Source organism: Chrysemys picta, chromosome 4 (genome assembly GCF_011386835.1).
Source record: "Chrysemys picta bellii isolate R12L10 chromosome 4, ASM1138683v2, whole genome shotgun sequence".
In the NCBI taxonomy this organism is placed as follows: domain Eukaryota; kingdom Metazoa; phylum Chordata; order Testudines; family Emydidae; genus Chrysemys; species Chrysemys picta.
In genome coordinates, this window is record NC_088794.1 from 62,994,556 (window position 1) to 63,021,155 (window position 26,600).

The following is a 26,600-nucleotide window of genomic DNA, read 5'->3' on the forward strand; positions in this document are numbered from 1 at the left end:
CTCCTAGTCTGGGAAAGAGACCAGCCCCAGCATCACCACACTGCTCCCTGCTGGCCTAGCCCTCCTCAGCCGATCCCTCACAATTGCCCCTGTATTACATGCAGAGAGGAGAGGGCCAATGGCTGCAAGGCCCCTACCCGCTGCCTCCTCGTTCCCTCTCCTCACCATAAACATGCCTGAGCCTCCCAGAACTCACAACCAGGGCCAACAAGAATTATTATTAACTAGGGTTACCATATTTCAACAATCAAAAAAGAAGACACGGGGTGCTGCCCTAGCCCTGCCCCCTCCCACTTCCCGCCCCCCTCAGAATCCTCCTACCCCCTACCTGTCCCCTGACTGCCCTCTCCTGAGACCCCCCCGACCCTAACTGCCCCCAGGACCCCACCCCCTAAGTCTCCCTGCTCCCTGTCCCCTGACTGCCCCAACCGCTCTCTACACCCCCTTCTCCTGACAGCCGCCCCCAGAACCCCCGACCAATCTAACCCCCTGTTCCCTGTCCCTTGCCTGCCCCAACCGCTCTCTACACCCCCTTCTCCTGACAGCCCCCCCAGAACCCCCGACCAATCTAACCCCCCCGTTCCCTGTCCCTTGCCTGCCCCAACCGCTCTCTACACCCCCTTCTCCTGACAGCCCCCCCAGAACCCCCGACCAATCTAACCCCCTGTTCCCTGTCCCTTGCCTGCCCCAACCGCTCTCTACACCCCCTTCTCCTGACAGCCCCCCCAGAACCCCCGACCAATCTAACCCCCTGTTCCCTGTCCCTTGCCTGCCCCCCCACCAGGCCGAGGGAGAGCTGCGAGCTCCACGTGCAGCCAAACACTGGCGCTGCTCTGTGGGGGAGAAGGGAGTGGGGGAGGGGGAGGGGGAGGGACTCTGGCTGCTAGAGGCGCCAGTGGCTGCGAGCGGCTTTCAATCAGGCCTGGCCATCCAATCAGCTGTGCCGCACTCTGTATGAGGGGAAGGGGGAAATCCCGGACATTTCTACTTTATTAGAAATCCCCCCTGGCCGGCCATTTAAAGCTGAAAAAGCTGGAATTGATATGCAAACTAGATACAATCAATTTAGGATTGAATAAGGACTGGGAATGGCTGAGCCATTACAAACATTGAATCTGTCTCCCCTTGTAAGTATTCTCACACTTCTTATCAAACTGTCTGTACTGGGCTATCTTGATTATCACTTCAAAAGTTTTTTTTTCTCTTACTTAATTGGCCTCTCAGAGTTGATAAGACAACTCCCACCTGTTCATGCTCTCTGTATGTGTGTATATATATCTCCTCAATATATGTTCCATTCTATGCATCCGAAGAAGTGGGCTGTAGTCCACAAAAGCTTATGCTCTAATAAATTTGTTAATCTCTAAGGTGCCACAAGTACTCCTGTTCTTTTTCCGGACGGATGGTAACCCTATATTAACCCCACCTAGGAATCCTGGTGTTTGAATGGTAAAGAAACAATCTGTAACAAAATCCACAACTTGGTTATTAAGCCTAAAGGAGCAAAGGGAGACGCAAGCCCAATGTCAATAAACCCCCCTCTGCAGGTCACTTTTCAGTGTGCTGAGCAAGGGGCAGACTGCTCCCCAGCCAGCCAGCTCGCACTGCGGGGAGCTTTTCCTGACATCTCACCTTAGCAGACCTTTGCTCAGTCCTTTCACACCCCCTGCACATGCAGCTGCAATGGTGCCAGGACCGGGGAGGCACGTAGTCATGGCCCCCCACCTTTCTAACATGGGCCCAGTTTGGGGAGGGCAGGGGACAGCGTTGGCAGGCAGGGGAGGCGCTTCGCAGTGAGGAAGCTGATCGTTATCATGTCTATGAAGGGTTCAGCACCCTCGTGCAGCCCCACAGGCCAGCCTGGCATGACCTAGCACTGGGGCACCCCACGCTCAGCTCCTGGCTGAAGGAGGGGGGACTCCCTGAGGGCATGCGAGGGAACGTTGTCAAGTGCAGAACTTGTCCAGCCAGAGCTGCCAATTCCCTACAGCATTCCCAACTCGGTGATGCAGCTGAGCCTAGGCAGTCGGTTTGGGTCACCCAATTCCTGGGCTAGGCCAGGCTTGGCTTTACTTTGCTTTTCACCCTCCTCCTGCTCTACTCCCCTACGCAGCCAGTGCACACAGACAGATGTTGCTCTCTAGACCTAGCAACTCCCTCTACTGAGATTCATTTAGCTCTTATCTAATTGTTGCAATGGGTTGCTGTGTCAACACAGAGCACCTGAGCTCCAGCTGCAGGCTGGTGGGGGACTCCCTGCAGGGTTAGCCTCTGGCCATCTGTTCACTTCTCCAGTTCATTGCTAGCCCCTTTGCAAGGCCCTGGTGCATCTGCTCCAAAATAGGGAATTCTTCCTTCACCCCAGGAGGGGTGGGGGGCCTGCAGGCTGCGCACACAGAGCGGAGGGAGAGATCGCTAAAAGAGGATTTTGTATCAAGAAAGACCGAGAGAGGGAGGAGGCTCCTGGCCTGACAAACTCTCAGATATTTTATACTGGGAACCTTTAAGCTACAAACCGATGGGTTTGAAAGAAAACGCCTCTGACAAATGGGGGCAGGGCACCTGGAGTCAGCCCAGCGACCCTGCCATCGACAAGCTGCACCAAACCACACCAGCCGAGGCTCTGGCCTAAATTATCCTCAGGTTGTGAGGTCGATCTGCTTGCATGCCCGGCATTACCATGGCATCACAGTCAGTCACTAATGAGTTCAGCATCATCACACCTTTGTGAGGTAGGAAAGCTCTGTCCCCGGGGACTGAGGCACCAGCAGAGGAGGGGCTAGGCCTGCAAAGGGACTTTGGTGCCTAACTACCCCTTCAGGTACTTTCCAACATGTAGATGTCAAGGCCCTGCCCCTGCTCCACCTCTTTCCCTTGAGATCCCACCCCTTTTCTGTCTCTTTCCCCCCCAGGCCCTGCCCCTGCTCTGCCTCTTTCCCTGGAGGCCCTGCCCCTGCTCCACCTCTCCCCCCAGATAAAAAAAACAATGGATGTCCAGGCTTGTCAAATGGCACCCGGTCACACAAGCTGAACTCCAGCCTGTCTGGGTGAACACCGGCTGGGTGGCAACCCAAGACGTCACTGAGCTCCTCAAACCCCGGCTCCCCTGGCCAAACCTCCATTTCTGCCAGTACATCCCGTAGGTGCCTATGTTCCCGCCAGGCAGCAGGCACAAAGTCCTGACCCCACTGAGCTGCTCGGCGCCCTCGTTCACACCTAAGCCCCAGCAGGATCCTCAAACTAGGTGTCATCCTGCCCATCTTGCCCGCGGGCCCTGTCCAATAGGTGCGCTCAGAGCACGCCTACTGGATTGATTCCCCTCCCCCAAAAGACAACGGGGAGCAGGCAGGTTTGGAAGAGAGAAAAAGTGTGTCTGTCCCACAGCCCATGGTTAGAGCGCTGTCCTGGAGCGTGGGAGACCTGCTTTCACACACCCCTGGTGAGCCCAGGTCTGCCAGGGGAGTGCCCTACCCACTGGGCTATACAGTCCATCTCTTGCTCCATGAATATTGCATTACTGACCCAGTGGAAAGGCTCCAGCAGGAGAGATGGAGCGAGACCTGCCCAGCATACCCCCTAATCGGGTGTCAGGGCTCTCCCCTGGGAGGGGGAGAGCTGAGATCAAGGCTGTGCTGCACATCAGGGCTTTGAAGGCAGGTCTCCCATGTGACAGGTGAGCGCCCCGGGCTTTTGGCAGGAGAAGAAGCTGACCTGGCCTCTAACTCCAGGAGTGGATTCCAGGCTGGGAATCCTAAGCAGAGATGGCCCTCACTACCTAAGAGGGGTGGGGCTCGGGCTGCACCTCTCTCCTGAGCATTTCCTACTGGCTGGCGTAGGTGGCTCCTTGCTAAGTGTCTGTCCTCTGTGAATGCCCTTCTGAGCCCCATAAAATGCACGGGGAGCCTGGTTGCTGGCTCGGGGCTGGGGGTGCTGCGGGGTAGCTGGGTGCCTAGGAGCTAGGCTCTCCTTTGTGGATCTGGCTGGAAGTGACTTGCCCCCAGGTGTCTGTGGCCAGGCTGAGACCCGATGCACACAGCCATCTTGCCACACCTAGATGAGCGCCTGCTGGTTTAAACAAAGGCAGAGAGGAGGGTGGAGGCCTTACCGTCAAATTCGGCCTGCCCAACTCCCACGATGATGATGGACATTGGCAGCTTGGCGGCCTGTGGCAGAGGAATAAAAGTGGGGGAGGGGGAGAGGGAAGTTGCGGGACAAGGGAATCGGAAGGGGGGAGAAGGAAAGAAAGAACAAGAGTTTATGGCACAAAGCGAAAACCACTGTCACCCCCAATGGCCTGGGCGACTCTGAGCTCTGAGCCCTTCTGGAGCTGTGTCCCGTCACAGCCCAAACGGCACTCCAGCCCGCCCCCACAGAGGCCTGGGGATACCCCAATCTGTGTTCCTTTCCATGCATACATGAGCTTCCTCGAGGTCTGTTCACATCTCCACACACGCAGCCCCAGCGTGTTAGGGAGGCCTCTGGAGATCACAGCCATAGCAAGAGCCAGCAGTGCTAATGCTATTGAGTCAGCCAGGGGAAACCAGGCTGCCGGGGCGCTGGGATGCTGTGTGCATCACTGGATAGCGCAGGGCCTTGAAGGGGCTTTTCAGATTAAAAAGTAACCACCCCCCAGCTGTCATGGTCCCGCGTGCTTGTGTTTGCCCTAGGAAATGAATAGCCATGGACCGTTGGCTGCAGTGTCACACATCTGCTCCAACGAAGGCTGGAGGCAGGGTGACTAATTCCAGACAGTTTTATGGCTAGAGGCCGGATGCTGAGCTGTGAAGAGGCAAAACTCCACTGGAGTTAACAGTGATGCTGATTTACCCTGTGTGAATGAGAAGGGAATTGGGATCAGTGGGGTTACTCCTGATTTACACCTGCAGGAATGAGGGGAAATCATGATCAATGGGGTTACTCCTGATTTATGCCAGTGCTCCTGATTTAAATAGAAATAAATGGAGATATCCCATCTCCTAGAACTGGAAGGGACTTTGAAAGGTCATCAAGTCCAGCCCCCTGCCTTCACTAGCAGGACTAAGTACTGATTTTGCCCCAGATCCCCAAGTGGCCCCCTCAAGGATTGAGCTCACAACCCTGGGTTTAGCAGGCCAATGCTCAAACCACTGAGCCATCCCTCCCCCCGTGTGAATGAGAGGGGAGTCGGGAACAATGGGGTAACTCCTGATTTGCAATGATGTGACTGAGGAGACTCAGAGCCAGTGGAGTTGCTGCTCCTGATTTACATTGGTTTGAAGGAAAGCAGACCAGGCGCGCTCTCCCTCTCCTTTTCATCCTTGCTCAACAGTCTCACTAGGTGTCACTGTGGCTCCATTAGCTCCACTCCTTGCTTCTGGGCCAGGAATGCACCGATTCCATTCGCACATCAGGACTGGACGCTGAGCCCTGGTCTACACAACACAGGTCACATTGACCTAACCCTGTCAGCGTCTACACTAAAGTATCGCTCGCCCGCTATGCCAACTGACGAACTCCAGCTCCGCGAGAGCGCGTGTAGACGCTGCATTGCTCACATTGCCTGCTGCTGGCTGACAGGTCAACCGGTGCGAGCGCTCCTGGTGAGGACACGCACCGCCGACACAAGGAGCACAGGGCAGACATGCAAAAGCGATTTAATGACTGCAGTGGCTGTACCTCAACGTATCGTAGGGTGACTGTAGTGTAGACTTGCCCTGAGGTGCTCATGAGCTGGGACTAGGCTCAAGTGGTGCTGTGCTGATACAATGCTCTAATTTGGTTTGCCCCTGGTTGAGATTTGCACTGTCCTGGCCATTATCTTTTTTAACTCGAGGCCAGTTGCCATGAAAAGCAATTTCCTAACACTTCTATCTTGCAGGGCAGTTAAAGAGCCTTGAATTTATTTCAGGCAACCTCAATGCAGCATCGTAACAAAACTGTCTCATCCCACCAGGTCCTGTCCTGGCTGCATGACACAGTCCTTGTCCTTGGCCAAAATTTCCCTTCCTCTCTACTGTGGTGCAGCGTGTCAGTTGGTGCTCATCCTCCACCCCAGAGAAAGCTGCATTTCAGGGGTGCTGCATGTATATAGCTTGTTAGGTGCTCTGATATCATGTTGGATGAAAGATGTTACATGCATGTAACATTCAAGGCTAAATCCACATGCATTTACCAAGAGTGGAACTGAATTTGGTCACATTGTTGTTATACAGGGCTTCTAAGTTCAGAACTGGGAAATCGAGGCCCAGATTCTGAGCTCCGTGGAGCTATGCTGATTTACACCCACTGAGGATCTAGTCCTCCCCCTCTCTCCATGCTGGGCCCGGTTAACTCATTTCCTTCCACAATAATGAGCAAGTTTAGTAACAGGCAATTCATTTTACTTACAAGAATTTGCCCATCACGATTAGCTCCCAAAGTGACTGCAGCTACCACAGGACAGGGCAACACAGATAGCTTCTCCTCTTCTGTTTTCCCTTTATTAGGTCAAGCTCCTCTCATTTGCATATTAACAAGCTTTCTCCTGCTCACTCCCTGAATCCAGGAGAGCTGCGCTGTCTCCTTGCTAATGAGTTGGCTGTCATGTAATTGGTTATGACAGCAGAAAATCGTATTGACACCATGTGATTTCCATGCTGTCTCTCCAATTCCTTCAGGACCCCCATTTTTTACCTACCTCACTCGCTGCTTTATCATCCAATTATCCCCTCCTTTTTCTTCCCTTCCAGCAATCACAGATTGTGTTTGCTATTAAACACAGGAGCTTTAACAATCAGAGCTCTTTGTCTGAGCTGATTTCTGGTCACACACTGGGACGTGAGATTTTATAAGAGCTAACAGCAATTTGCAACATCGAGCACCTCCGAGGATCTCAAAGTGCATTACAAAGCTGGGTCAACGAGACTGTGGGTAAGGGAGAACTGGTTGACACAATTTATTCAGACTTTCTAAAAGCCTTTGACAGGGCATCAAGAGGCTGGTCAGGAAGTGAAGCTGGCATGGGGTGAGAGGCAAAGTACTGTCACAGATCAGAATCTGGCTAAGAGATAGAAAACTGATCTTCTTCCCAGGATTAAGAACAGAACCCCGGAGTCCTAGCTCCCCAGCTTCTGGTCTAAACATTGGTCCATACTCCCCTCTGAATCAGGGAACAGACATGAATAGCCCTGACCCTCATTCCCTCTAGACCAGCCATTAGCACACAGGCCCAGAGACCCCTTGATTTCAGTGGAAACTAGGAACCTAAATTCCTTTGAGGAGCTGGGCCTCCATCCCTTCCAGAGCTGGGACTAGACCCCAGGAACCCAGATCTGAGCTCTAAATACAAGCCACTCAGGCTGACTACAGCAGCTTCACAAATCTGGAAACTTCCCCACTAGCCAATCAGCATGGCAGATTGCCTTGCATTCTGCTAGCTCACGCTGCCATTCCAAGCATGTGTAAGAATGCTGGAGATGAAGATGTGGGAGATGGGAGGTCAAATGCTAACCCTCATTTGCGCACGGCACATAATCACCAGGCAGCTAGGCATTTAACCTGAGTGACGGGCTCTCCCCAGTAACGGGCCTAGTGCTGGGAAAGGGGCGTTAATATTGGCAGAGCGGGGTGGGGCTCAGGGCTGGAATAGCAGAGGGGGCTGCATGGCAGGATTGAGGTCCACTGGCAGCGCTGCAGACTGGGAACCCAGGATATGATAGCAAGGGTGGGGGCTGTGCATGGGCAGAGCTCATTGTGGCAGCATCTGCCTGCAATACCCATGTCTCTGGGACTCTCCGGTTCTCCTTTTCACAAACACTCAAATGCCAATCAACGGCAGACAGAAATGTAGCTCAGCTGCCTGGCTTCTAGTGAATCTAATACTAATAATGGAGCGTGGCCAGCCTGACATTGTCTCTGACTCTGACAGCTCAACTAGAGGCTCAAAGAGGCATTCTAAAATGATCCATTAGCCAGCGGTGAGGTGGGATCACATTAGTGGGTATGGGAGATCCACTGACTGCTAACCCAGAGTTAATCAAATGATCATTACATATTGTAGTGATCTGTGCATGGGCAAAAGCCTCTCAGATTGAATTATTTTAGGCAAAGGTATTGTGAGGCCAGATCTTATCTTCTTCCTATTATCTGGCTCCAATAATTCCGATGAATTCTAGATATGAAAAAACATTTGTTCAATGTCATCATCAAACTCCACCCTCCTAATCAGAAAAGTCTGGCCCAGAACAGCTACTTTACTTCATGGTCAACTAATCCTGATCTGTATGGGAGTTTTGAATCTACTGCTACTAATCCCTAGCACTTTTTATCAGTGGATCTCAAAGCATTTGACACAGGAGAGCAATATCATTATCCCCATTGTACAGCTGGGGCAACTGAGACCCAGGGCGGCAATGTGATTTACCAGCAAGCCAGAGGCAGAGCTGAGAATGGAACCAGGTCGCCTGAGTCCCAGTCCAGCTCTAGCCACTCAACACTGTCTCCCTTTCCTGACAGTGGGGCCCTTCCCAAAGCTCTGGTGCGCTGCTTTAAGCTGCTTGTCCGAAATGCAGTCAGGCCAGGAGATGATAAGACTTTGGAAACAGGAACACCTCTGAATCGTAATACGAACAGGAGCCTGACACTCGGCTCACTTACCTAAGTTTCATGCCACGGTAACTCCACCAGAGCCACTCCAGATTTACCTGTATGTGAGGGAGAACATTCGACCTGCGATGGCACATCAGCCCACTGGCCCAAGCAGACCAGAACTGTCCTGTCTTCGACAGGGCCAGCACAAGCTGCTTCAGGAGAAGGTGCAAGGAACCCCCTAGTGGACACTTGTGGAATAACCTTCCCATGGGGGAAATTACTGCCTCACCCCCAGGAGCTAATGCCTAGAAGCACAAGCGTTTATATCCCTTAATTTTGTGCCCCGGGTACTGTGACTGTGGCTGTTCCCATTCTCCATGTAAATGTCCAACCACTTGCTGAATCCTGCTAAGCTCACATCCTGCAAGCCCAGGCCCCAGGATCAGAAGCATGCAGTAATAATTGTGAATTCACATCAGTCCCGCCACGCAGCCAAGGCCTCTCAGCTTTGTGTTCTGTGTCACGTGCTCTCGGGCCGTCAGATGGGACAGGCCAAAGACAGTGGGAGAGCCTTGGAGATGGTGTGTACCGGAAGGTGGTGGGGTGCTGTACATGGGAATGGGCCAAAGGGGTTCACTGCCCACTGGGAGTGGATCATATTTCTCAAGCCAGCCTCTTAAGACCTGTCCCTGTTACTGGCAGTGAGGCACCAGGCCAGCAAATGTGAGCTGAAAGTTTGCTGGAGCTGGGAGGAGTGGGGGAGGTAGAGAGAGAACCCAAACTGGTGTCAAATTTCAACAGCCAGGGACTCTGCTAGCAAACAAAGCCCTGAGGCTCTGTTTTCCCCTTCCCATCATAGGAATAACCTGAGCCCTGGGGGCTGAACTGACCCCCGCCAGCCCCAGGTCAGAAGGCACTAAGATGGCATACAGCCCTTCCACTGAGCGTTCTGTGCAGCCTGCAGCTCCGTCAGACCCAAGGCCTGGGCCCAGCATCTGCAGGTAGCGCAGGACCGGCTTACCCTTCGCTCAGTGGTGTGTGCAGAGGTGAACACGCAATCCTGGGGTCCCCTATTCTGCACCGCCTCCAAATCCATGTGCCCATGTAACTCAAGCTGCCAGCCATTGGTACCTCCCTGGCCCCAAGGGACTGGGCTGTGGCGGTCTTCACAGCTGCCCCCTTACTTTGCTGGAGCAGTTCTGTTCTGCTGAGAAGCTCTGGGACTGGATTCCAGGCCAAGACATTGGCAGAGTGGGGCCCATCAGTTCTGGAATTCGTTGCCTGGCATGGCCTGCCAGGACCCGAAACTGGCAATTACTAAAACACAGACCAAGCTGCATTGTTCACTCCAGCTCCTTCTGAAATAGGGATTAGAGCCTGCAGCAGGGAGACCAACTTAGTTTTGTCAATGAGAAAGGGGGTGGAAGAAGGAGTGGGTTTGATTCATGCCAGTTGTTGGCAGCGATTGGCTTAAAAGTTATTGGAGACAATCTAAGTAGCCCCGTGGCTGTGTCTGAGCAGGGTTCATTAATGGCTGAGCCTGCTAAGACATTAGCAGAGCGTTTCTGTAATAAGAGAGCCGGGATGGGAGCCGTAGCTCATTGTCAGAGCTGCGATCTAGGTTACGGCTGTGCGACAGCTTGTTTCATGTTTAATTATTTGCCTTGCCAGCTTGCCCAGTGCAGTAATATCCCTGCTGGAGTGAGTGAACTGGCTACTGTAACTGCATCAAGGCATGAGGGATCGCTTCCCACCGGGCTCCAACTCTGCTGCTAGCTTGATATATACCATCCCAGACCAAACTCAGTAACGGGGGCATCCATCTACACCCGCTGCTCCTTGCCTATAAATTGCCCTGGCTTTTATTATTAGTCTTGTAGACATTGTTTTGTTGTCCAAAAGGCCGCATTTGAATTTCGACTGCCCGTGTCATTCCTCTTGGTCTCATGGGAACTCATGAGAACACGTCTCCATTGGACCCAGCCCATGGACTTGACCTTTTGGCCACATGGAATGAGTCTGGAGTTCCCCCTGATTTGATGCTGTGTAAGTCCCCAATTTTGCACCATCAAAGTCAACAGGAGCTTTACCAATGACCTCAGTGACCGTAGGATCAGGCCCTAAAGATCTTAGCCTCTTCCCTGGCATTAAAGGACCTTCAGAGGCACCTCACTCATCTCTTGACTCGGCTTTTGGGCCGAGAGATTTCGAATAGAGAAACACCCAATGGCCAGATCCTGGAAATACTCCCCTGGCAATGAATGTGCGGGGTGAGCTGAAATGGAAAAGCTACAAGAACGGATAAGCACAGGTTTAGCTGCAGCTAGCACTTTTTAAATCCGTTTTTTATAATAGCCTCCTTCCTCACCTCTCTCTCCCATCTCTCTTCCCTCTCCACCCTTCCATCTTACCTCTAGCGCCTCCTCTCCTGTCCCAGCCATTGCCCTCATCCGGGGAGTGTATGTCAGCTAGGAGCAGGTGTACAATGGTAACCCCACCAGTAGTTCCCTTGTGCAGAGATTCAGAATCTCCAGGCTGGTACAAGCATGGACAACAGCTCTGCTCACCTCTAGCCATTGGTCAGGTCAAGGTTTGTGTTTCTGTCCCTCCCTTTCATTCTCTAAGCTGTACGCACTAGGCTGGCTTACTCTGTCCATCCATATCTGTCCATCTCTGCAGCTGTATGTCTAGCGAAGCATGGCCCAGATCCTGGACTGTTTTAGATCTGCCCCTGGAGTGGGGAAGGTGCCTTCAGGTCTCTGCGAACTTGGGGCATGTTGGGGACCAGGCCAGTTCCCAGTATAAATTAGATCAGCTTCAGAGCTGCTCTAATCCACCTCAGCTGCTAATGGCCCCGTAGAGGCTGTTCAGCCAGCTGGGCATCTCTGAGTATGGGAATCCTTTTCCCTAGCTGTGCTGCCCACGGCAGAGCTGGGAAGGGGTGGCAGAGCAGCCAGGAGGGTGGTTTTGTGTCACTTAAAGACCCCCCAGAGACATGCTCAGGTGGCAGGAGCTGGCTGTGTGAACATAAGAAATATAAGAACATAAGAACGGCCATACTGGGTCAGACCAAAGGTCCATCTAGCCCAGTATCCTGTCTTCCGACAGTGGCCAGTGCCAGGTGCTCCAGAGGGAATGAACAGAACAGGTAATCACCAAGTGATCCATCCCCTGTCGCTAATTCCTAGCTTCTGGCAAACAGAGGCTAGGGATACCATTCCTGCCCATCCTGGCTAATAGCCATTGATGGACCTAACCTCCATGAACTTATCTAACTCTTTTTTGAAACCTGTTATAGTCTTGGCCTTCACAACATCCATCAAAGAGTTTCTTTGAGGCCTGGCAGCCCCCCTGCAACAAATCTAAAAAAGGTCACGTCACCAGCACCTGCCCGAAAGCGAAGGGAAATGGGGCAGTGACTCCAAGCCATCCTCTCCCGTTACTGAGCTCCCAGCCGGTGCTTTATTCAACTGTGCTCAATCCCTCTCCCAGCCCATGTCCAGAGCAATCATGCCGTTTTCGTTTTCCTTTCAGCCAGGTTTTCATCACAAGCGGATGTCTGGACATACCCATTACATGAAGGGTGCAGTGCAGGGACAGGGGTTAGTGAGTTCCATACGAGATGCCTATGAAGGATGTCAGCTGGAGAAGGCTGCCACAAAATGAGCAATGAGGCTCTCTCCCCATCTGCTAACGAAATGCATTGGCTCAATCTAGTACAGGCTAATGGGATTCTGTGCTGAGCATTGGATGAGGTGCTTCCATCAACTATACCACATAATCAATGGCTCGTAATAGCAGAGTTCATGCAACAGCAGCCACTCTGGTATTCATGCAGGAAACAGTTTAATTGGGAGCAGGAATTAGACTGACGACGGTTGAGCTTACAAGCAGTCACTGTGTGGAGTTCATGGCTACAGCAGAGAGCGGAGTCACAGCAGGGCTGGATTTTAAAAAGCAGTGAAATAATTTTGACCATTAATCATAAGAATGGGGTAATTGAATTTCATACTTCAGGGCTCACCTGAAGTTCTGTAGGGGTCAGGAAGGAACTTCACCCCTACGTGTACAAGCATTGCACAATAGGCAGGTGACTAACAGCAGGAGAGTTTGCCTTTCTCAGTACTGGAAGCAGGATACTAGGCTTAAGAGTTCAGTGGTCTAATCTGATCTGGCAATTTCCATGGTCCTCTGATGGAGGCAAGCCTCCCTGAGCCAATCCTGTCTGGCAAGTCCTAGGAGTCTGTGACAGCTAGTTACCTTCTCTGCCTTGAGCCTTGCTGGCGGGCTGAAGTGCAAAATGACTAGCATCCGTCAGCTGCAGGCTTGCTAAGAGGCTGCCCTCAAGTTCCCCGAGCACCCACAGGGCTCAGCAGAGCAAATCACTCGCTGCTCTGTGTGCTCACTTTGGCTTCTTCCTCCTGTGGAATTCTCACCACCGTTAGTTCTCCTCTGTTTCCCAGCCAGGGCCAGCCCCAGAGCTTGGCCACCATGAGGGCAGAAGGCCCCTAGTTCTTGCTCCCCTCCCAGGTCACTATCCTGACCCACACCACACCAACATGAGGGGTCAGAGAAAAGAAAGGGTGTCTGCCCGGCCCTGAGCCTGCTGGGCAGCTGGCACTTACCCTATGCTGCCTTACTTTGCTTTCTTGTTGTTAAGTGAATTTCCTGCTGGGGATGGTGCTGGACTGACAACAGCTCCTGGCACAGATGGTAGCTCGGGGATGAAGGATGCTCATGGGGTTAAGACCCAGTGAGTCAGGAGATTTGGGGCTCTATTCCTGATGCTCTGTGAGATTTTGGGTGAGCCACTTCCTCTATGCCTCAGTTTCCCCAGCTGCATAATGAGGGCTGGTAATAATGACCTCCCACAGGGGAGCAGCAAGAAGAGTAAGGCCCTGATCCTCATTGACACTAAGCCCCAGGAAGCAGTGTCCTTTAAAAAGTGTTTTGGATAGAGGGCACATGGGAAGGGCAAACGATTATTATACAAATAACCCTTGAATCTCTTCATTCTCTTCTCACCTCCAAGGGATGCTTAGCCATCCTACACACATTTCCCCCCACTCTCTAGTGGGAAGAGAGGGAAACTAAAGCAAACAAACAACACAAACTACTAGCTGTTTTCAGATCCCTAATTCTAGACTGCGGCAGGACCCGCCCCCATCATCCATGGGGGCAGGAGAGACCCGCTCTGGCCAGAGGCCTGCGTGAACAGGAAAAGGACAAGCATTTTGGAAAAGGTCTTTGGGTGGAATAAGCTTTCCTGTCTTCATGGGCGGAGGCCACCTGTAAGTAACATGAACGCCTTTAATCAGGAATTGCTGATTCCCCTCTGGCTCACACTGGTGTAAATCAGGCGTAACTGCCCTGGGCCTGATTCTCTCCTCACTCACCTGTTCCAGAGGAGTCAGTGAGCTCAGATGCTGATTTCAGTGACAGAGTTCGGTGCTGGGCCAGCCTCTCTGCTGAGCATCAGCTGGTGAGATGGGCACAGGAGCTGGCGTCTGCCTGAGTGCTGCTCAGCTCGGACTTGGGCTCATTTTCATTTCTGAATTCCTGCTCCCTTCCCTTCCCATCCCTGGAGTAACTGCACTTCTCACCCTCCCCTGCCTTGCAGCACTAACTTCATTATTTTGCAGGTTTCTGTCCTGTGTTAGTGGCCTTGGGTACCTCTGGCTCTCTCTGCACCCTGCTTGTCATTTGTTTTCCATTTTGTCTTTCCCTCTCTTTGTCCCGTCCCTTTACCGTCCCACTACAATGGGCCAAAACCTATCCCAGCACCAAGCCCAAGTGGAATTGGAAAAGGTTCAGAAAAGGACAACAAAAATGATTAGGGGTATGGAACACCTTCCGTATGAGGAGAGACTAATAAGACTGGGACTTTTCATCTTGGGAAAGAGATGACTAAGGGGGGATATGATTGAGGTCTATAAAATCATGACTGGTGTGGAGAAAGTAAATAAGGAAGTGTTATTTACCTCTTCGCATAACACAAGAGCTAGGAGGTCAACAAATGAAATTAATAGGCAACAGGTTTAAAACAAACAAAAGGAAGTATTTCTTCACACAACGCACAGTCAACCTGTGGAACTCCTTGCCAGAGGGTGTTGTGAAGGCCAAGACTATAACAGGGTTAAAAAAAGTACTAGGTAAGTTCACGGAGGATAGGTCGATCAATGGGGCACCTGGCACTGGCCACTGTCAGAAGACAGGATACTGGGGTAGATGGACCCTTGGTCGGATCCAGTATGGCCGTTCTTATGTTCTTAAGTGGGGGGCCATGTAGACTAAAAGAAGGTTCCATGGGGGCTGAGGATCTTGCCCATAATTGCTTTGTTAAACATAAGAGACCCCATTCCCCATATGACTCACCCCAGTGTAAATCAAGAGTCACTCCACCAGTCCTGATTCCCCTCTCTTTCACCCCGGTGCAAATCAGGAGTATCTGTATTGGGCCTGATACCCCTCTCATTGACCTGGGTGTACATCAGGAATCACTCCAGTGGCCCTGATTCCTCTTTCACTCAACTGTGTGTAAATCAGGAGTAACTCCACTGGGCCTGATTCTCTTCTCATTCACACTGGTGTAAATGAGTGGAAGCTCCACTGGGCCCAATTCCCCTCTCACTCACCTTGGTGTAATCAAGGAGTAACTCCACAAGGCCTGATTCCCCTCTCTCTCACACCAGGGTAAATCAGGAGTCACTCAATTGGGCCTGATTCTCCTCTCACTCCACTGTCAATCCAGGGTAACTCCACTGAAGTCTGTGGAGATACAGTGGTGATACCAGTGTATGTGAGAGGGGAACCAGGTGGCAGGGCAGCAAGTGGATTCTAAGCAGTTACTGCTGGATCAGAGCGTGCTCACTGAGCCAGAGATCAATGGATGCCCAGGACTCGGTGGGGTGAACTTATCACCTGGTGGGGTAGCGAAGAGGAAAAGGAAAAGGAAACAAAAAGGTTCTGCACATTGAAACCTGCACTCTGCAAATCTTGCAGCCAGTGAAATAATATCTCAATAGTGAAGACACTTGCAGGGCTGAGCAAATGTTGGAAGACAGAAAAGCCGCCCACGCAGAAGGAGAGGGAGGTTTTTATTTTCCCTTTGCAATTCAAATAGTGAAATGAGCAACATAATCAAGATGAACTATCTCCTGGCTGGACTGAGTTCGCTGCGCCTCAGCCGCATCCTCGGGGACTTTAACAGATAGATTAAAAAATGAGCAAACAAATCAAAAGTCCTATTGTTCCAGACAGAAGCCGAATTACTTGAGCAAGTACCTGAAAAATGTGTCCATCCAGCTACCTATCTGTCCATCTATACCTAGCAATCATCCTATCATTTTATCTTTCCATCCTAGCTACCTTTCTATCTATTGATCAGCCTTCTGATCTAGCTAGCAATCTGCCCAGGCATTTGTACCACACTTGTTACCACAGTAACTGCAAAACAAACTCAGGGTCCCTAGTTATTAGAAGCAATAAGGCAATTCGTTATGTTTCCACATAAACAGAGTTTACTGTCAGCACTGGGCGTAACTTCTGAGTAAATAGGAAACTGTCACGTTCCCACTTGTTAGTTGCTCCTGAAAGAGCCATGAGATCATACGTCGCCGTGAAGGGGCCATACCCTTGCACAGCGCGCACACGCTGTGGGTTAATGCCTAATCACACCCCTCTTCCTGGCGTGCTGCTTTTCTTGGCAGCTAAAATAACAACACCACCACATAACTCACAGACTCAGAGCCTTTAAGGTCAGAAGGAACCATTGTGATCATCTAGTCTGATCTCCTGCACGTCACAGGCCACAGAACCTCACCCAGCCACTCCTGTAATAGACCCAAAACCTCTGGCTTAGTTACTGACATCCTCAAATCAGGGTTTAAAGACTTCAAGTTACAGAGAATCCACCATAGACACTAGTTTAAAACTGCAAGTGACCTGTGCTCCATGCTGCACAGGAAGGCGAAACCCCCCCAGGGTCTCTGCCAATCTGAGCTGGGAGGAAATTCCTTTCTGACCCCAAATATGGCGACAAGTTAAATCCTAAGCACATGGACAAGAGCCACCAGCCATACACCTGGAAAATAATTCCCTGTAGTAATCTTAGAGCCCTCCCCATCTAGTGTCCCATCACTGGCCTTTGGAGATATTTGCTGCTAGCAGTCACAGATCGGCTCCATGCCATTGTAGGCAGTCTCATCACACCATCCCATTCAGCCTAGGCTTCCTCCTCCAAGCTGAGCTATTTGTAGGATTTCCCCTGAGGACCTTTGTCCCAAGTTCCCTCTTTCCAGAGTGCCAGTCCTGCCTCCCTTATGCCCAAGGTGGGGGAGCACCCCATACCTGCCACAATGAATCCACAGGACTCAGCTGTCATTGCCAGACCAGGTTCCAACATCTGCTGAAAGGATGGACCAACAGCTGAGCCCTGACAACCTGCCCACGTCATATGGGATTGCACCCCATCAGGTCCCTTCTGTTTATTGCCACAGCACATCTGAGCCAAACCCTGCAGTCCTTAATCACCCGTTACGCCGAGTAATGTTCTTGAAGACAGAGTAAAAATGGAGTGAAGACTTCATCACAGGGCCAAAACAACAAGCAGTGTCTGATGACAGCTCACCACGAGACACAAACAGAACATATGCTCCGTGTCAAGAAGAATTCACAGCGTGCTTTGCACCAAAATGTATCAGTCTCATCAACGCAGCCCAGGAGTGCCAGTTCCCATCACAGTCACAAAGGGAGGGGTGTCTTTGGATCTGCAAAGCCTCACAGTGGGCTTGATCAGCAGACGAGAGACTCAGCTGTCCGGGATCCAAGCAGTACACAGTTCTGTGATCTAGCTGGTGAGCTGAAGTGCAAAATAACAGTCTTCTGCCATGTTCACCAAATTACCAAAGACAAACTGAAGGGACCCCAAGGAACACTTGCAACATGACAGAGGACACATGACCAAAAAAGAGGCAATGGCCATCCAAGCTGGTCATGTGACACATGTCAAAGTTATTCACAATGGAACAAGCGGCTGTGCTCCACTGCTGGAGGTGACCTAAGAATAAATGAATATGTGCACACGCGCACACAGGTATGCACACGCGTGCCTGCACACACACACACTGCCTATCACATGCACTCTTTTGTGTAAAGTGAGTCAGTTACATTTAAGATGCGCTACAAAAAAGCATCTCGCTTTCCAACCCCCTGAGGCCAGCCTGCGCGTAGTGATGTGATCACAGCGAACTGCAGTCAGCTGCAGGGGGTAGGCGGGAAAACTGTTTGACAAAGATTTATGGAAAGGTCACTTTGCATCTCGGCATTGAAGCAAGAAGCCAAGCGACGCCTGGTGCAATAACAGAGAGCTGCAAATGTATTGAACTTAAACATTCCAAACCTAGTAAGAAGGAACAACACAGGAAGTAGGTGCAAATGTTTACAGCTCCACACAAAAAGCCAAACCCTGAGGAGATCTGCTTTTGACATCCCTGGGCTTCAGCTTCCAACATCTCCAGCACACTGACATCATCAATGTCATTCTATCTGAGCCACGGAGGTCTGAGTTTGGATGGGTCGTAAAGCAGAGACAAAGCCCCGCATGGCTCTGTTGCTCGTCAAGACTGGAGATGATAGATTCAAATTTTTCAAAATGTGCTTCTACCCACCTTGCCTGCCCAGATCTCTAAGTGCCGTCGTTAGTGCCAAAAAGCACAGGCTGGAGTGAGAGCAGTAACTAGCCACAGCTATAAAAAGAGGTCATAATTGCAGAATCCCGGAGCTGAGCCGTCTTGCTGATTGCTTTGCCCTCTGAGGGATCAAGCTGAGCTCTTTGACTGAACGGGTATATAACTGAAGAACCGCCCTTTGCTATCGAAAAGCCAGACTATTTTCAACATGATTCAGTTCTGGTTCTTACACCACCCCATCGGCATACAGGGCCAGAACCTCAGATGGTGTACATAAGCATAGCTTCATTGAAATCAATGGAGATATGCTGATTTACACCAGCTGAGGATCCATCTCATCTTTTGGATACGGTATACAGAGCTGGAAACATCATCCTTGCTGATCTGCATGATTTCCACCCATCCCATAACAAACACTAAAACAACAACAACTCTCTGCTGAGTACGTACATCAATCATACGTCATCACTGCAATCCATGCCTGTACAGCACATTGTAGACATGTCATTAACAGCTGATTGCAGTGAGACAATGCCTGACAGAAAGCCAGTAGTGACCTGTAGAATGTCCTGAGATAACTCCTGAGAGAAGAAATCTGATTCCTACAAATCAGCCAACCCGTGAACAATCTCATCAAAACAGGCAGAGCATGTCCACTTGTAATACAAACAAACAAACCTGAATCAGCTATATGTGGCCAAACTACCTAGGAGCTCCATGAAAACTTAGCTGTAGATTTTTATAGGGCATTGTCCAATGGCCAATACGCACTAGTCATTACTGACGAACAATCAACCCTCTATTGGTAAATGTAACAACAGCCAACGTTGCACTGCCTGGACTAAACAAAATATCAGTAGATATTGGTGTTCCCAACGAAGTCAAATACACAGCTGTGTCCCCCCAACAAGGCCAGGACTGGAAAGCTGTGGTGTTTAATGCCAACACATAGCTCCATTGTGGTCTGTGGTTGATGCTGTGAGGGACCAGGGCTTGGGCAGTCAGGTCCAGTGGTTAGAGTCACAGACGGTCAGACTGGAGGAGCTCGAGCCAGAGCTGATAGCTGGGGTCTGGAGCTGAGGGTGAAGCCAGAGTCAATAGCCAGGAACTGGAGCCGAGGATCAAGCCAGAGTCAATAGCCAGGAACTGGGGGCAGGTCAAGGAAGCAGGAACCAGGAGTGAAGTAGGGTCGGTCTCAGCAGCAGGTCAGGGATGAGGCTTCCTGCTTCTCCCTGCAGGCTTACATAATGGGTTTGGGCCAATCAGAAGTCATGGAAGGTGCTGCCAGTCATTTCTACCATGGGTGGTACTTTCTACAGTGACTGGCCTCTCAGGATGTTTGGTGTGTTGACCGTCACTCTGCCAAGGCTGCCTGGAAGTGGGGGGGTGTAAGCGCCACCTATTCACAGACCTGGGTTCAAGACTTATGAATCCTCACATCATCCCTGGGGCACATAGGGCCAGGCTTGTTTGGGTGGCATTTGTGAATGTCTTTTACTATTTCAGGAGTGTGAACGTTACTGGTAGGCTCCCAGACTGTTCTTGGGGGCCACAGCATTCCCAGGGTATGAGCTACCACAACTGACCCCAATTTAATCTGGAGTCCAGCATGGCACAGACCTCATACTCCATATGGCCCTGACCTAGAACCAGGGGGGCAGGCTTGCTCGTGTTGAGGTGCTTAGCAGATAACCAGACCTGGAGGCCTACCGAAAAGACCAGCCCTCCTGTCTCCGACCATCTGCATACCGTTTGTAGTCCTTCTTCGCATCCCCGAGGGGCCCTCTCAGCTGCTTTTGAATGTGTTGGATTTGTTAAACCAAGTCAGCAGACTCTGGGTTCAGAGAGGCTGAAGGAATCAGGGGTGAAATCCATAGTTAGCAAAAAAGGGCTTTGTCCTATGAGAGCCATGGTCAGCGTTGTTGTATGCAAATATGGCGTTGGGTAGGAGGGTGGACCAGTTGTCTTGGTGGTAATTAAGAAGGCACCATAGATATTGTTCCAGTACTTGCTTCACCCTCTCGGTCAGGCCATCTGTCTGGGGGTGGTATGCTGAGGAGGCACAGGAGTGGATGTTAGTAGCTGGAGGGTTTCGGGCCAGACATGCAAGATGAACTGGGTCTCTTGATTGAGGTGATGAGGTGGAGCAGCCAACGGAGGTGGACAACTGTGTTATTAGGAGCTGAGCTATCACCTCAGCTGACAGTACGTGGGCACAGAGGATGAAGTGTGACATCTTGGTCAGTTGATCTATGACACTAGATGGGGAGGGCTCTGAGTTACTACAGAGAACTGTTTCCCAGGCGTCTGGCTGCTGGGTCTTGTCCACATGATCAGGGTCTAACTAATCGCCATATTTGGGGTCAGGAAGGAATTTCCCCCCAGGTCAGATTGGCAGAGATAATGGGGGGTTTTCACCTTCTTCTGCAGCATGGGGTCACTTGCAGGTTTAAACTAGTATCAATGGTGGATTCTCTGTAGCTTGACGTCTTTAAACCATGATTTGAGGACTTCGATAACTCAGCCAGAGGTTAGGAGTTTATTACTGGAGTGAGGTTCTGTGGCCCGCGATGTGCAGGTGGTCAGACTAGATGTTCATGATGGTCCCCTCTGACCTTAAAGTCTCAGAGTCTATGAGACAGTACTAGCGTGTGGCTATTTGATTTGGTGAGTTCTACAATGAAATCCATGGCAATGGCTGTCCATGGCTGGGGCAGGTTCTCCATACTCATCAGGGTGCCGAGAGGTTTGGTGCACAGCACCTTGGTGCAAGCGCATAAATCACATGAATCAACATAAGCCTGAATTTCAGCCTGCATGCAGGTATCCAGAAGAAGCAGGAGGCTGGGGTAGGTCTTGAGGCCACTGTAGTGCCCTGCTAGGGGATTTGCATGGCTCGTAGTACCTCCAACCAGGAGGTCCTGGTGGAACATATACATGGCCATTAATATACATTATTCCGCCCTGCATGGAATGTTGTTTCTTATTCTGAGCTCGTGATTGCTCTGGGAGTTCACCACCCTCTGGGTCAGCAGGTCCCCCACAAGAGGCTGATCGGAGCAGTGTGATTAGATCTTGGGATAGGGTGGCATTAAGGAAGTTGTGGGTCTTGAGGAAGTAGGGTTGTTCCTGGTTAGCTTTCTCTCCTTCCTCCTTCACAGACCAGGGCATTGGCCATGCCGTGGGTAGGTAATCTTGAAGTTGAAGCAGGAGAAGAATAAGACCCCCCTCAGCTGTCTCTGGTTTAGTGAATTGGCCCTGCACAGACACTCAAGATTTCTGTGATCAGTAACACTTGTTCAGGGCATTGAGCCCCTCCAGTAGTGAAGCCACTCCGCAAATGCAGATTTAATCTCAAGCAATTCTTTATCAAGGAGCTCATAGTTTCGTTCTGCTCGAGAGAGCTTCTGCGAGTGGTGTGCGCAGGGTGCAGCAGGTGCAAGGGTCTGTGCCTCAGAGACAGCATGGCCACAGTGCCCACATTTGATGCATTCGTGTCCTTGACAAATGTTTGTTTTGGATTGGGGTGTGCCAGAGTAGGAGCGGTAGTGAAGGCAACTTGAGTTGTTCTAAGGCTTGCTGATCCTCGGGCAACCTAACAGATTTAGAGGTGTCCAGAGGACTATTCACTCCAAAAACCCCAGGATGAAGCAGCGATAGAAATTGGCAAAGCCTAGGAGGTGCTGCACTTCCCGAATACTCCAAGGTGCCTCACAGCTGTGAATGGCTTCCATCTCCTTTGGGTCCTTCTTAATGCCCTCTCTGGAGGGCAGTTCTGGAGTTCTGGAGAGGGCATTCCCCACGAACTCCATGGAGGGTTGGTCAAAGCTTTGTGTATAGACCATGCTGCCATAACCTCTCCAGGACGGTCCTGATGTGGAGTTGGTGCTGCTCCGGGTTCTTCAAAAAGACAAGTATGTCATCTAAATAGACAACAATATATTGATCCAGAATGTCCCTAAATACATCGGTGAACAAGTGCCAGATTGCAGAGGCATTAGTCAGTCCAAATGGCATTACCAGATATTCAGTGTCTTTAATGAGTTTAGAAAGTGGTTTTCCATTCATCCCCTGCCCAGATGGGCATGAGATTGTTAGCCCCTAGGAGGTCTGAGTTGCTGAATATCCATGTGGGTCTTATGCAATCCAACAATGCTGGGATTAAGAGCCAGGGGTGCCAGTTCTGAATTGTCACTTGGTTCAGTGCCCAATAGTCTACAAAGAGGTGCAAAGTCCCGTATTTCTTCTTTGCGAAGCAGAACGTAGCCCCTGTGGAAGACACTGAGCAGTGAATAAACCCTTTGGACAGGTTTTCTTGAATACACACTTGGAGAACCACCAGTTCTGGTTTGGGCATGGCATAATTATGGCCACAGGGAACTTTCACCCTGACTGTAGGTAAATAGTGACATCACAGCGTTGGTGTGGAGGCAATGTGTCCACATTTCTTTTTTCGAAGACGTCCGCATAATCCTGGTATTTATCAGGAATGTGGGGCCAGGAAGGGGGTGTCAGATCCAGGAGTGTCTCACTGCAGCCACTCGCTGTGAGCCCCCAGCACACATGGGGGTAGACTCACTGCTGCCTGGGTCCAGGGTCTTGCTGCTGTTGCTACGGAGGCAGGCCTGCTGGCAGGGCTCAGACGGGAAGCTGATCCTCTGTGTTCACCAGAGAATATGGGGGTCACACAGTGCCACCTACGTGATGCCGAGCATCAGGGGAAATGTGGGGAGGAGACCACCCTGAACTGCAGCGATTCTCGGTGCTCCTGAATTACTGCTTCCAGGGGCACTGTCTCCTGGGTTACCAGTCCGAGGACAGGAGGGTCCCATCTACAGTTTCCACAACATCCAGTGTGGACTTCTGCCAGATGGGGATTTGCAGAGCTCGGGCAGTCTATGAATTTATGAAATTGTCAATGGCTCTGGAGTGTCTATGAGTGCCCACTGCAAGGGCAGTCATTGAGTTTCGCCAGGGAGGCACAGCTGAATTAGAACCCAGTGGACCCTGACGGGTCCCCAGCAAAACTTGGGGGGTCAGCCCTGGGTGTAGCTGTGTGGTTGTGCCTGACCAGGTCCTCCTATGAGGTCTGAGCATGATTGTTTCCTGATCCCTTCCTGGCCAGGATCCGTGATGGGCATGAAGCAAACATGTCCTGGCTCAGTGCTGCAGAAGTGCAGGCTATTGCACCAATGTCACTCCTTCTCCTTAGTGGACAACTGTCAGTGGGCCGAGTCACCTGCATGGGTTTGGGGGTCGACCTCAAGGGGGCTAGCACAGAGCATGGGTGCAGTGTTATACCCCTCTTTTCCTCCCTCAGCTCACGTATCTGGTTGTCAATGCGGATGGCCAGATCGATGGAGGCGTCCAGGTCCGCAGAGCTTCCGCCCATGCTAACTCACTCTTAGCTTAATCCCCACTGGAACTGGTACAGAATACCTTGTGCCACTTGCTGTTGGCCACAAGCTACCGGAAGTGCGCCGTGGATGAGGCGGCTGGCCCGTCGTTGCCGCAGCTTCCTTGGGGGCTTTGGCCGATCACATGCCGTGAGGGTCATCAACAATCACAGAAAAGGCTCAGAGGAGGGTGCTCCAGTCCATCAGTGCCCAACTAGTCCGCTTGAGCAGGGGAGAGGCCCAATCCAGTGCCTCACAAGTCAGTAAACTAGTTACCAGGCCCACCTTGGCCTGCTTGGTGAAGTCAGTCCGGGGGCAGAGCAGAAACAATAGACAGCACCGATTAAGCAAACCCCTGAATTTTTGGCAGTGTCCATCGATCGCTGTAGTAGAGGCACTACAGGGCCTGGCTCAAGTGGTGGGGCCATCGCCTGTGCCTGGTGTGATGCGTCTCCACTTGTCTGTGGAGGGCCTGCTTTTCTGCACAACGTTGTGCTGTCTGGGGCCATGGAGCTGAAACTTAAGCTTATATGTGGACTGCCCACTCCCTCCATGTCCCCACTGGGGTACAGGTTGTGCAGGGTCAGAGTCATCTGTGCAAACTGCCAGGGGCCAGGGTGTGCATGGTTAGATCCAGAGGTTAGAGTTGGCGGAGGCTGAGGTTGAGTTGATATCTCGGGTCCAGAGCCAGGGGTCAAGAGTCAGGAACTGGAGGCAGGGTGAGGAAGTAGGAATGAGGCAAGGGGACAGGAACCTAGAGTGAGGCAGGATCTATCTCAGCAGCAGGTCAGGATCTGCCTTGATGCACAGTCACTTCCTGGTACTTCCTCCAGGCTTACCGGGTGGGTCTGGGCCAATCAGCAGTCATGGGAGGAGCTGACAGTCATTTACCATGGGCGGCACTTCTCATAGTGACTGGTCTCCCAAGATGTCTGGTGCATTGTCGGTGGCTATGCCAAGGCTGCTCGGTCGTGGGGTAGAGTCCCTGCCCACCTGAAGTACTGCAGACATGTGTTCAAATCCTGTGAAACCTTACAGGTACACAAATTATCAAGTTATTCAAAATTCCCATCAGTAATAGTGTTCTCCTGTTGTCCTATCGTTAGCAGATCTTTGAACCCCAGTGCAAATTAATATCTGATGATTCCCTGGGGCTGGAATGGTTCTTTATACTCCACCCGGAATATAAGAGAGATGGTAACAGCACTCTGGCACTGGGAGCTCAGGTCTGGGGCAAACAGCCATTGAAAGAAGTGGGACAGAATGTACTCCTGTGTTCACACACTATTGTAATAATCTTTGTACAAAGTACGCCTTGCAAGGCATCCTTTGGAAACTCCTAATTTGCAGATCAGTATCGTCCTGATAAAATATGTGTGGCAACATTGTATGGGAAGTTATAAGATTCCCCTGTATGGTGTTATTAACACATGTTCCAAACTGAGGTTGGCAAACAGGTCTGTCCTAAACAAAGGAGTATTTGCTCTGCTTCAGTTACACATAAGCAGTACACAGAGCTGTCAAGCAGGAATGGAAACAAAGAAAGCTCAAACAGGTGAGAAAAAAGCAGCAGGGAACATCCTTCCATACAGACTCTTTGTCTCCTAGTTCCCAGCTGGAAGTGTTTTTCAAAAGAGGGACTGAAACTATAAAATGGAGGGACAAACACCTCAAGGCACCCCTCTCTCTTCCCCTGCCTATCACATTCACTGCACCTGAAGTGACAAAGGAAGCAGTCATTGAACTCTGGGGGTGGGATCCTGACCTAAGAAGTTTGGCCAGTCAGACAGCTGAAACATGGGGTGAGAAAACTTTGCTTTTGAATTGTAGTTTGTTGTTAGGCACCAGTAGCTTTTATCTTTATTTTTCTTGTAACCATTTCTGACTTTTATGCCTCATTACCTGTACTCACTTAGAATCTCTGTCTTTGTGGTTAATAAACTTGTTTTATTGTTTTATCTAATCCAGTGTGTTTAAATTGGAGTATCTGGGAAACTCCATCTGGGGTGGCAAGTTGTGTGCATATTATTCCTTTAGGAGAAATGACAGCCCTAATATAACTTGTACTGTCCAGGAGACAGCTGGGCAGGACAGGACATACCTTTCTGGGGGGAAATTTAAGACTGGGCATGTGTTGGGGTCACCCTGCAGTGTAACCAAGGCTGATAAGGGCCAGAGTGTAACCCAAGTGTGGCTGACAGGCTGCAGTTACACACAGATACTCAGATGCTGGCAGGCCGTTTGTGAGCAAGGGGGAGCCACTTCAGCAAAGCATTGTAAGGCGCTGCAGGGCAGGGGTGACACAGCTCCTCACTGATCTGGATTGTGCCCTGGTATGTCACAGGAAGGGGCAGTAGGATTTACAAGCCTGGGGAGGAGTTAGTGTGACCCTGTAGGGGTGACTTTCTGACTGCACTGAGTGTGTAGCATTTGTTCCAAAGGTGTGGGCTTGGCTGGCTTATCCCATGGAGCTAGCACTAACCACTTTCTATGACAATGACAAATATCACAGCCAGGTCTCTGCATTCACAGAGGATTGTTGTGCAGTCATTGCTGCCCTAAGTCTATGCCAGCGCAGGACAGAGACATGCAGACGTGAGACAAACAGAAGGAAGATCCAGGCAAAAATCCAGAAAGTGCTCATGAAGCAGCCAGGGGCCTATCCATGATCTGCCGAGGTTGTTCCAAGAGCATTTATCATCTTCCAGAAGAAGAAAGGAGGCCTTCTGGCTGCTGGAGATGACGACTACCCAGTCCCCAGAAAGGCATCGTTCTTCAAAAAACCAAGCAATGGTCCCAAGGTGATCATGCTTGTACTTGCAAGTGAAATGACACCTGATTCACCCACGGCCACAGACACTGTGTATCTGCGGATACTGTTTGGAGAAATGCCAGACTCACCAGCAACAACATGAATAGGCCCAAGGGGACTGAATAATGACTCCTGATTGTTGTAACAGAGAATAAA

The 26,600-nt window shown here is 50.9% G+C and overlaps 1 protein-coding gene across 4 annotated transcripts in view; it reads right to left on the reverse strand.

Annotated features, from left to right (window-relative positions):
- LOC101950669 (copine-5) overlaps positions 1-26,600 on the reverse strand; it is a 181,410-nt gene that overhangs the window by 18,041 nt on the left and 136,769 nt on the right. For 3 of the 4 annotated variants that reach the window (XM_065592444.1, XM_042861852.2, XM_065592445.1), the window contains one exon: positions 4,106-4,163. The exons of the other annotated variant lie outside the window; for it this stretch is intronic. In XM_065592444.1, coding sequence (XP_065448516.1) covers positions 4,106-4,163 — 58 coding nt within the window. The remainder of the gene's footprint in view (positions 1-4,105; positions 4,164-26,600) is intronic. 4 annotated transcript variants of the gene reach the window in all.